The sequence below is a fragment of the Triturus cristatus genome, chromosome 9, assembly GCF_964204655.1.
Source record: "Triturus cristatus chromosome 9, aTriCri1.1, whole genome shotgun sequence".
NCBI lineage: Eukaryota > Metazoa > Chordata > Amphibia > Caudata > Salamandridae > Triturus > Triturus cristatus.
In genome coordinates this window covers 489,919,187-489,931,239 of record NC_140592.1, presented here as the reverse complement: position 1 = coordinate 489,931,239, position 12,053 = coordinate 489,919,187, and the positions used below count along the sequence as shown (strand labels likewise).

The 12,053-nt window shown below is 53.0% G+C and overlaps 1 protein-coding gene across 1 annotated transcript in view; it reads left to right on the top strand.

Moving 5' to 3' along the window:
- The window catches only part of LOC146798192 (uncharacterized), a 514,414-nt gene that overhangs the window by 107,576 nt on the left and 394,785 nt on the right, over positions 1-12,053 (top strand). The window contains exon 5 of the mRNA XM_085625464.1: positions 8,093-8,260. Coding sequence (XP_085481590.1) covers positions 8,093-8,260 — 168 coding nt within the window. The remainder of the gene's footprint in view (positions 1-8,092; positions 8,261-12,053) is intronic.

Genomic DNA, 12,053 nt, shown 5'->3' with positions numbered 1-12,053 from the left:
TAAGGTGATAAGTGTACGCTTATGGGCTTATTTTCCTATAATAACACACATCTGTCACAATGTGTAAATATGTTTATACCAATTGTATGTTTAAGTGCTTCGCCACTAAAATATTGGTGTACACATATAAAAGATTTTTTTTTTTTTAACGTATTTTACAGAATAAATGGAAAGCCGGAGTTTGTAAATATTTATCCTTGCATGCACATATGGGGCTTTTTCTAGTACAATTTTATATCTCCCGATTATTTTCCATATGCGGGCTAAAATCCTTATGTATGTATATCTCTTATGTTTGGTTATGTATCTACATATCTATATATTTTCCTCCCACTGCAGAGAAAAGAAAAAAAAAAGTTAACTAATCTCCCCAAACCTGTACTCTGACCTATTCCAAAATATCCCCTACCTCCACTCTGACTTAGCCCAACACTTCAGAGCCTCATTAGGTGGTAGTAAGCGCTATATAAACACAATTACTTCGGAACCCTCCGAAATTAGGCTGCGGACCCTTAAGGTAGCTTATCTCATTATCCTACTCCCAGGTTCATCATATTGTAGTATGACAACAGTTAAAGGTTCAGTTGTGTATCAGTAGTGCATGAACACTACAAAACGCCTTGCACGCACTTCGCCACTTTTTTTTTTTTTTAAATGTTTTTATTGACTGCAAAACAGGGCATAATCATGAACATATCCGCGTGCCACCAACCTGGGGCCCGCCTTCTTTCAGCATATCACAACCAACTGTACCGGCTATCCCACATCCCGGAGGTCGGGCATCGCCGTGAATGACTGAATTAATATCCCCTGCTTCTCGAGTGTCCCTCCATCGCGACGCTCTTGTACAGGGCAGGCCCTCTGCCGGTGGCCGGGTCTAGAGTGCTCCTCCCCCCAGAACGCAGGGCACAGTCTCGCATTTTTTGGCCATAAACTCCCAGCCCCCTTCCTCCCCCCCGATTCCCCCCAACTCCCCTAGCCCACCCATCCCAACTAAACAATTGAGGTCCTAAGTCAGTCGCAGCCCCATTCGTCTCCCGCACTCAGTCGCCCCTCATTCTCCTCATGCGTCCCCCATACAATCACCGCTCCCGGAAGCTACCTCTACTGTAGTCTCCGTATCAGGACCCACTTCCGGGCTCCCCGCGACAGTCTCCCGACCGCTCAGGTACTCTACGTACAATTCCCAGAAGTTTTTAGGCCGACTACGCGGTGGCAGCAACTCACTGAACCTCTCCGCTTGGGTGCAGCAGTATAGCACATCTCGCTTCCACTGCTCCACCGTGGGCACGGGGCCACGCATCCAGCTCATCGCAACTCGTCGCTTCGCAACAAGCATCCCCATATCCACCAGGCGTCGGGCCGCCTTCGGCACCACTCTGGAATGCCCCAATAACGCCACTGCCGGGTCTAGAGCCAGCGCTACCCCCGTCACCCACACTATCTGGTGGAATACCGCTTCCCAGTAGCTGTATATGCCCGGGCAGTGCCACGCTACGTGTAGGAAGTCCGCAGCCGGGTGTGTGCACCGTTCACATACAGGGTCGTCACGCAGTCCATATCTATGTAAGCGCTCTGGTGTGTAGTAGTACCTGTTGAGGAACTTGAAATGGACTAGTCGGTGTCTGCCATGCAGAGAGATGCGTTTGATCCCCGTGCAGCAGTACGCCCACATAGCATCGTCAATTGTGATCCCTAAGTCCCTTTGCCAGTCCAGCCTGCTTTTTGCAAACTCGTGCACCCTATGAGATTGCGCCATTCGGTACAGCTTAGAGATCAGCCCGCGGGGGTTATCATTCTTAATTATGTATGTCAGTTCCGGAACCTCCGCCGGCTCCTCCATGTCACCCCCCAACAACTGTTTCCAGGCATGTCTAACTCTGTGATACTGAAAACGCTGCAGCTGCGTGCCCTCGATGCCCAAGGCCGCCACCGCCTCCCACGTCTTGACTTGGCCGTCAGCAAACATGTCGCCCACGGTGTGTACACCCATCTCGTTAAGTGTTCGCCGCACTGCTTCCTCATTACAAGGGGCCAGCCACACCGCCCAAGCAATTGACATTGCCGGTGAATATAGCTGCGCCCCCGATTCGCGCTGCAGTATACAGTTCCAGGCATGCCTAGTGGAGTTCAAGGAATCAAGGAATCCCGTGCGACGGTCCGGATGCCCAAAAATGACCGCGGGGAGCGGTAGCGGCGCCGCAAATAATGTCTCTAACTTGAGATACGGGACAGTCTCACCCCCGTGGATCCAGCCATGCGCCTGAGCCCCCTGCGCCACCCGATAGTACAGCTCCATGTCGGGTGCTCCTAGGCCACCCATCTGGTAAGGTAGCGTCAGCACTCTCCAGCTTGTCCGCGCCTGCTTGCCACCCCACGCCAGCCTTAGCATTGATGCCTGTAGCCGCGCGAAGAAAGCACGTGACAGCACCATGGGGATGTTCGCAAACAGAAACAGAAACCGAGGGAGCACCACCATTTTCATGATGGATATGCGCCCCAATAACGAAAGGGGCAGCTTGATCCAGGTCTCCACGTCGTCTTCCAGTTTACTGATGGCCCTCCCGTAATTCTCAGACAGCACCACTTCTGAGTCCCTATGGAGCTGTATCCCCAGGTATCGGATCGGGTCCTCCGACCAGTGCAACGGGTATTCCATATCAAATGGGGTCGTGACCGGTGTCAGCGGGAACACGATCGACTTGTCCCAGTTAACCTTCAGCCCGGAGAGCGCTCCAAATTGAACAACCTCCCTCAGTACCGGGGCCAGGTTATTTTCTGGGTCCCTGACATACAGCAGGGTGTCATCTGCATACGTGGATATCGTTATCCTGTAAGTTGGAAAATTAATACCTCGCAGGCTATGGTATTCACGCATAGCGCATGCCAGCGGCTCCGCCACCAGGGCGTACAGCAGAGGCGATAGGGGGCAGCCCTGCCTCGTGCCCCTCGAGATTGCTATTGGTTCCGTGACTCGATCGCCCAATCGTATTCTCGCCGTGGGGCTACTATACAGCACCCCTATCATTTGGAGGAAGATCGGGCCTAGCCCCATTCTAGTCAGGACCTGTCGCATGAATGGCCATTCGACAGAGTCAAAGGCCTTTTCCATGTCGAGGAAGACAGCGAGCGCGCGCACGTCAGGGCGAACATGTTGCATGACTCCAAACACTGTCCGCAAATTGTATGTGAGGTTCCTGCCGGGCATGAACCCTGCCTGCTCTGGGGCGACCAGCTCGGGAGCGAGTAGGGCCAACCGGGTGGCCAGGACCTTGGCATATAGCTTCGCATCCACGTTGAGCAGCGATAGCGGTCGATAGGAGCTGCACTCATCTGGTGGTTTTCCCGGCTTTGGAATGGCGACCAATAGCGCCTCGCGCATGGACGGTGGCATATGTCCCTTAATGCACATATCGTCGAACAGCGTCGACACGTGCGGCAAAAGCTGGTCTATAAAAGCGCGGTAGAACGCGACCGTGAGGCCATCAGCTCCAGGGGCGCTCTGCGCCTTCATGCTCGCCAGAGCCTCTAGAATTTCATCCCTCTCGATAGGCAGGGATAGAAACTCCCTGTGTTCGTTCGCTAGGAACGGCAACTTTATATAGTCCAGGTAGTCCCCTATGCTGTCCTCCATCCCCGCTTGCTGAGAAGCGTAGAGCGCGGCATAATACGTCCTGAATCGCTCCACCACCTCCTCATCTGTCAGGAGCAGCGAGCCATCCCCCGACTTGATCTGCGTGACGGCAGGTCTGCGTCTGCTAGCCTTGAGCAGATTAGCTAACACCGACCCCGGTCTATCACCCTCACCATAAACCCTGGCCGTAGCGTACTTCCCTAAGTGCAGCACCTCTGCATCAGCAGTTTCGTGGTACTCTGCCAGGAGTGTTTTTAGCTCCGCTGTAGCGTCCTCTCCACCCGTCTCCATCAGTCTTACCTCAAGTGCAGCCAGGTCACGTTCCTGCGTCGCAAGGCGTCGCCGGATATCTCGGAGTACCCCCGAGTGTTTGGCCATCGCCACACCGCGAATGTGGACCTTAAAGGTCTCCCAAACTGTCTGGAAGTCCTCCACGGAGCCTAGATTGGTGGCAAAGAATAGCTCGATCGCGGCCGTCAGCTCCTCCTTGAACAAGGGATCTTGCAGCGAGTATGGGGGAAATCGCCAAAGAAACGGCGGGGGGACCTTTCTGGGCGCCGCCAGGGAGATCAGTATCGGCGAATGGTCGGAAAGCGTGCGCGGGAGTACCGTGCACTCGCGTATCTGCGGTAGGAGGGGCGCAGATAGTAGCCAGTAATCTATACGCGTATGCAGGTTATGGTATGCGGAGTAATGTGTGTAGCCCCCTATTGCCGGGTTACGAGTTCTCCACAAATCAACGAGATCCAAACAGAGCATACCTCGAGCAATCGCCTTCGCTGCCGCCGGTTGCGCTCGTTTCGGGCCGCCTGAGCGATCCAGCTCCGGGTCCAAAACTACATTAAAGTCGCCGCCCCAAAGCACATGCCGCGCGCCTGCATCCCCCACCGCCGCTGTCAGCGCTGTGAAAAACTCAGGGCAGTCATAGTTCGGCCCATAACAGTTAACCAGGAGTAAATCCATGCCCTTTCCCTGGAAGCGCGTGAGCGCATACCTGCCCGCGTTGTCCGAGGCCATGTACTGCAATCTGTGCTCCACCCGCGGGCTCACCCACGTCAACACCCCTCGAGAGTGTGTAGTGAACCCCGCCGCATGTGCCTCCCTAAGGTCCCTAGTGCGTAGGATAGGGCTGTTGTTAGGGAGATGTGTCTCCTGTAGGAAAGCTATATCTATCCTATGCCTCTTAAGATAGTGCACCACCTTTCGGGCTTTGCGGTAATCATTAAGTCCCCTTACATTCCAAGTGAGGATTCTTAGTGTGTCGTGCCTCTCAGGTGTGGCCGCTTCGGTGTCAGCCATGGCTTGCTCCAGGGTGCAAATCCTTCAGCTGAGCGCGTCGCCAAGCGCAGGAGCTTACAAGCAGATCGAAACGCGCACCCCGACTTAGTGACCTCAAACCCCCGTAACTCAAACCCCTCCTTCCCCCCCACCCACAGAAGACCCAACCCAACTCGGCCTTGCAGATTCCCAAACGTGGGCACCCCATACCTCCCGCCACCCCACCCATAACTTTGAACCCTTAAAGGTGTGGGACGCACACGCGGGCGGAGGTCGCTCAGCGCTCACACACTAGTGTGGAAGCACCTAACACCTAACTGCCGCCGCCCGGTCCAGCGAGCCACTGTTATATCTCCCAGTCCCTCCCTAGGCCCTCCCAGATTGGAGGCCCCTGCAGCGCCAACGACAACCATATACAGGATTAGAGCAATTGGGGGATGAGTCACTGTCCATGTGAGTCCCTATAGCGCCGAATCAGGGGGGGGGGTGCATCTCACAATGTACTGTACCCCATAGCGATATAGTCCAAACTCCCCCCACCCGTGCCCTCCAATGCTTACATCTCTTCCGCCAATCCTGTCACCCCAAATGTACCAACTAGGTGGGGCCTACACTCATGGTCAGTCCTGTGCGTCCAGGTCGCCGGCTCTCTCATCCCCCCGCGGCGACGTCACCGGACTCCGGCGCGGCTCCTTCGCCCAGTCTTTCAATGCCTTCTGGAGCGCTTTAGGGTCTTGGAAAATGTGCGACTTGCCCTGCCGGTTGACTCGCAGCTTAGCCGGGTACAGCATAGCATAGTCCACTCCCAGTTCTCGGAGTTGCTTTTTGGCGGGGACAAACTGTCGCCTGGCCTCCTGGACCCGGGCCGTGAAGTCCGGGTAGAGCGAGATGGACGACCCCTCGTAGGACAATGTCTTCTTTTCCCGGGCCGCTCTTAGCGCTGCATCACGGTCCCTATAATTCAATAGTTTAGCTATGACCGGCCGGGGCGGTGCACCCGGCGGGGGCCTTGGGCCCAGGGACCTGTGCGCTCTTTCCACCACGAACATCCCGGAGAACACATCTTTCCCCAGCAGCGCAACCAACAGCGTTTCTACGAAGGTCTCCATGCGGCCCGTGGCAGTGGACTCCGGCAGGCCAGTGATTCGCAAGTTGCATCGCCGAGAACGGGCCTCTAAGTCCTCCGTTTTGTCCTGCAGCATCTGCAGTTGGCGCTCGAGCTTCCTGTGGTCGCGATCCAGTGTCGTCTGCGCTCCCTCCACCTCCGATATGCGACCATCAGCCTGGTCCAGGCGTTCCGAGTGCTTGTCCAGGCGTTCCCCCATGCGGTCCATTCGGTAGGAGAGCGCGTCAATCTTCGCGCCCAGGGCAGTGATGCCGCTCTGCAACCCCTTCTCCATGGACAACAAGAGGCTCCGCATGTCCCGGTCGTCCTCCGCAGGCTCAGATCCGCCTCCCGCAGCATCCTCCTGCGGTGACTGCGTCTGGGGGCGCCGCTGCGCGAACTTCAGTTTCGACTGGGTTTTGTCGGGCTTACCCATCCTGCACCCACACTCCGGTCAGCAAGATGTCGTCCGGCCTGGGCACGCTCCCGCGGCCGCGTGGCTGTATCGCGATCGCAGGCAGCCCCCCGCAGGCGCCCTGGCGGCTTGTGCAGCACCAGATGGAACCACCCGGCGTACCAGCCGTCAGCAGTCTTCACCGTGTCGTCGTTAGGCCGCCCACACTGCCTCCGCTTCTCTCACTCCCTGCTCGTGGTGTTCTCGCCCAGCTCTGCCCCGGAGGCTCCTCACCCGTGGTTTCTCTTGTCGTGTTGCCTCCTCCGCACTGCCGCTGCTGAGCACCCCAGCGCCTCCAGCCCAGGCCGCCGCTTCAACGAGGCCCAGAATTGCCCCCAGCTGCCCTCACTCCGAGCCGCTCCGCCTCTGATCTCGCTGGCCTCGGGGCTCGAAGGGGGTGCCGCCGGCCGTCCGCTCTCCGAGCAGCGCTGGACTCACCCAGGGCCTCCCAGCGTGCTCTCCGCCGATCTAGGTCACTACTTCCCGGCGCCCAGCACACAGCGCTGCCTGTTGCCTCTTTGCTCGTCGCGGGTCACCACAGCCGATCTCCGCTGTCCGCCACTATGCGCCACGGGTCCGTCCCTCGCGGCCGCCGCCGGCCGCACGTTGCGTCACGTCGTCGGCCGTCCCTCTCACTCGAGGCCGTGGATCTGCGGCCTCGGACGCCTCCTGAGTCGACGTCTCCGGGGGGCGCCCCCTCGCTCAAGCGGGCCAGAAATCGCGGCGGTCGGCTGCCCAGCACCTCCGGATGTTCCGCTGGGGGTCGCCGCTGTTTCGGGAGACGTAGGAGTAAGGATTATTTGCGGATATATGGAGTGGCTCGCCGGAGCTCCGAGCTCAAGCAGCCATCTTCGTTGCGAGCTAAGCTCCGCCCCCCCGCACTTCGCCACTTTTCTGCTTAACACCCCAGGCACAATCTTTGCCTAATTTGACACCGATTGAGTGAGTGTATTTATAAGTGGATGTTAATTTGATTCATTTTAAATGTACCTTAACTGCACATTTTAAAAGGGCGCACCACATTGATTTGTTTGCAAGAATGAAAAAAAAGTGCATTGCTTTTCCTGGTTGAGTTGAGAACACAGTCGTTCTAAACCTGGTTGAAGGACTATACAAGGACCGATGTTAAATGCATCAAATAATAGGAAAATAATTAGTTGCTTTTCTGTTACACTGTAGGATTAAAGAACAAACATGAGTAGTTTCTGTTACCATTGTCTGTAATAGAATACTTGTTAGCCCAGACCCAAAAATGCAAATTATGTTGATACAATACATACATATGGTTTCAGTGAGGTAAATTATATTTAATGGGTGCCTGTAAACTAGAGGTATGGGTACCAATTATCAGTGGTGATACTTTTCCTCTGTCCATTTCCTGATAGGCACCAGTCCTTCTCTTAACATTGTCTTGTTCCATGACACTACTTTTTGTGAAATCATTTATCTTCATTCTAAAAAAAAGGCTAATTCTTTCACACAGGAAAAATTGAGTTATTGCCCTTCCCACTGATTTCATTGCTAGGAACCGATAGCTTTAATCCACAATTATCCCCCTCTGAAAATTAATCTATGGACCACTGTTCTAGATACTAAAATGTTTATGCTGTTTCTGTTGCAGTGTTTTTGAGATGGCGTTGGCAGCAGCAGGAATGGATTTTCGTTCGGACAAACTGTGGGAGATGTATGTGGAGTGGGCGAAGGCACAATGCGACTTGCAGGCCATGACTGTCATTTATGATCGAGTCCTGTCCACACCCACGCAGCTCTACAGTCACCATTTTGAGAAGTATGTTGACCAGATAACTTTTTCAACTAATTTTTTACTAAAATAATGTTGTTGCATTGATGACTACAGGGTGGATTTGCTTTATACAAGCAGTAAATTTAGTAGCTGAAACGACTACTCTGAAAAGCTATTCATCCAATCCAATAATCTTTATTTCACCAATATGCCATAAAAGAGATACACATTAAAGATACAAATGCAAGAGCCACAGAAAGTTAAAATCAGCATCAACGTGTTAAAAAGGATAAAAGAAACCATCAAGTCATAAAAATACAATTAGAATTCATGCATGGGTCCCACAACTACATAAAATCATAGATCCAAGATAAGCATACATATTAGGTTAAATAATAAATTCTGGAGTTGTACAATACCATAAAAGTGCCAATTTAATTCAAAGCAGCATTTCCCCTATTTCTTATCAACCATGCATGACACAAGAACCCGGACAGTGCAAATACCAAATGTGGGGTTGTGTCGGTTGAAGGATTCTAAAAGCTTACTCATTCCTTAAAGTGCCTAAGTCCCTGCAAATGGGTATCAACCATTTTACACGCAGTCCTTTGTAGGCTGGACAAAAGAATAACAGATGGGGTGGATCCTCCCTCTTAGAGCCACACAATTGGCACTCCTGGTCTATAGTGGTCGGTATTCCTGACCATTTTGACTTAAAACTGTTGAGGGGGAGATTTCCATGTCTGAATTGCACATAAAGTGTTTTAGCTAAATTCACCTCTGTGTCATCACAGAAATATTCCCACAGAAAGTTATCCTTAAACACAAGAAATTAGGTAGATAAAGTGCCTTGTGCATGTATTAAAAGATTATTGCCTTCGCAATTTTTTTAATTAGTTTTCAGCTCATTCTCAGTGATTGCTGGGTAGCAGCCCACTGGATCATGCCAAAGTTTGGACAAGCCAATCTCCTTAAAAGAGTCTTTAACAAATTTTATCCAGGAGAGTTTAAATGTATTCAGATGGCTAAGAATTTCCTCCAGCCCATTTCGGTGTAACGAGTTATGGGGTAACCCAGATGTGTCTCCAGTAAATAAGAAGGCGGAGTCAGTACCAGAGTCCCAAGTCAAGCCTCAAGGTAATAGGGGAGTGCTGACTGTTAGACACAAAAGCTGCCTTATAAATCTATTTCTAGACATTATCAAAGATTTTTGGTTTTTTTTTTACCCCAAATCTCATTCGGGTAAAGGCTCCCGCAAGGGCCTGGTGCATGTATAGTTGAATATCAGGCAAAATAAACTTGGGACCCCTTATATATGTTCAGCACCCCCCCACCCCCACTTTGCAAGCCCAGTTAAACTCTTGGGAGGGAATGCCGCGATCGTGGATTTAACCCAGATCTCTTGACTGGGGGAGAATGTCTGCATTGTCAGCATTCCGTCCATCAATTGTTTGTTGTAACGCTTTTCGCCCTAAGTGGGATGGGTATTCCCAGACGTGGGACCCGTGCTCACTACGCCACTGGAGTCAAGCTATCCTGGCTGATGACGGCTGATAGCCAGAAACCGGTCCTAGGATGCTTGATTCCGGTCCAGGGAAGACATGGCTTGGCAGTTCGGGCTGGACTGTTCCCATGAGGCACAGGGTCAAGACTGATTTGCATATGGCCATGTCTAAACTGGGGTGGTGTAGTGGGCAAAAGAACGATGGATTTAACCCAAATCTCTTGACTGGGGGAGAATGTCTGCATTGTCAGCATTCCGTCCATCAATTGTTTGTTGTAACGCTTTTCGCCCTAAGTGGGATGGGTATTCCCAGACGTGGGACCCGTGCTCACTACGCCACTGGAGTCAAGCTATCCTGGCTGATGACGGCTGATAGCCAGAAACCGGTCCTAGGATGCTTGATTCCGGTCCAGGGAAGACATGGCTTGGCAGTTCGGGCTGGACTGTTCCCATGAGGCACAGGGTCAAGACTGATTTGCATATGGCCATGCCTAAACTGGGGTGGTGTAGTGGGCAAAAGAACGATGGATTTAACCCAGATCTCTTGACTGGGGGAGAATGTCTGCATTGTCAGCATTCCGTCCATCAATTGTTTGTTGTAACGCGATCGTGATGCCAGCACAACCGAGAAGGCCCCCATCCCTCGGCTCCTGATCCCTTACGCACCAATGAAGAGGCAAGTGCAGCAACTGTGCGTCTTCAACCCTGCCGCTAATGCGAAGACGTGAATGACTAAGCGAACTGCGATTAACAGATTGCGGGCGACATCAACTCCTGACTGACCTTTGGCATATACTGCGCTATCTAGTCCCGCCATCTTCTCCTGGTGGGTAATCCCAGAATCTGCATATCGCTGCAGCCGTGGCTCGTGACTGAGGCTCCTGAAGAGAGGTGTGTGGCGCGGAGAGGTCTCCATTGCTGTGACATAATACCCCCTAATGACCAACGCCAGCCTGGCATAACACTGTTCATATCAGCCCACACCGCCGACTTGTAGCTGGGGAAAACAAAAAAACGCACTTGCTAACCCTGATGCATTTCCCCGTACCGGATTTTCGGCGGCCACAGTTTGAGCTTACCCCTTCTCTGCCGGTGCTGCGGTGCTCCGGTGGACTAATGGGCTCCAGCAGGTGGTGAATTTCCCCGCTGTTGTGCCGCCGGTTGAGGGGAGATTGGCGCTGCAGCCCGCGGTTTCATGGTCGGAGGGCGCTACGCTGGGCTCATCTGCAAGACAGAGCTGGCCCTTGTGGTGCAGTGAGCGCGTGGGCTTGCGGGCTGGGCAGACCATCCGCTGCTCTCCTGAGTGTTGCAGAGGGCCATACTGCGGAGCAGCACTATCCCCGAAGTCTCGTGCCTCCCGACGGATGTGTAGAACGCCACTGCTGGTAATCGTTGGCAGCCTAATATCGTTGTTTGAAATACACCTGACAGCAGTGCACGATTATTGCAACCCACTTCTTGCAGCACTCCTGGGCCTGTAGCCCTCCACACGCAACCGGACGATCCTCCACATCAATGATGGGGAAGCCAGACACCAGGCAACTCCGGCTGACTTTTGAGGCTAAGAAGGCTGGGCGCGCTCAGCAGGAAGAAGTAGGGGGGACCAGGGAGAATGCCACACGGAACACACCTCCCTCACAGGAGGATGATAGGAAATCATTGCTGATAGAGGTGCGCCAGAGCCTCACCACTATTAATGAAAAAATGGATGCCATGACTAATCGTATGGATGCTATTGTCCACAAGTTTGAGGGACACAATGAACGCATTAAAGAAACTGAGCGCCGCATATCTGACGTGGAGGACAGTACCAACAACATGCAGACCCATATGGCGCAGAGGCTCAAAATAATTCCCGCAAAGAACGAGGACTTGGAGGCGCGCAGTCGCAGAAATAATATAAGCGTCCTTGGTATTCCGGAGAGTACCAACACAGGCAAAATGGAAGAGTATATTGAACGGCTGCTGACAGACACCCTCGGAGCTGCATCCTTTTCCTCCCAATTTATAGTTGAAAGGGCGCACCACACCCTCGGCCCCATACCGCCACCGGGAGGCACACCACGCCCCATAATAGCACGCCTTCTAAATTATCGTGATCGTTATGTCGTCCTCAAGATAGCACGGGAAAAGCACCAACTTGTCTACGAGCGCAACAAATTTACGATCTACCCAGATTTCACGAGTGCAATGCAGGAGGAACGACGCAAGTTTAACCCCGCCAAACAGAAGTTGCGCCAGGCACAGAAAGAGTCCCTCTTCTCTACCCAGCGAAGCTATGAGTCACGCTCCAGGGCAAGCAATCCTTTTTCACCAACCCGCAGCAGGTGGACG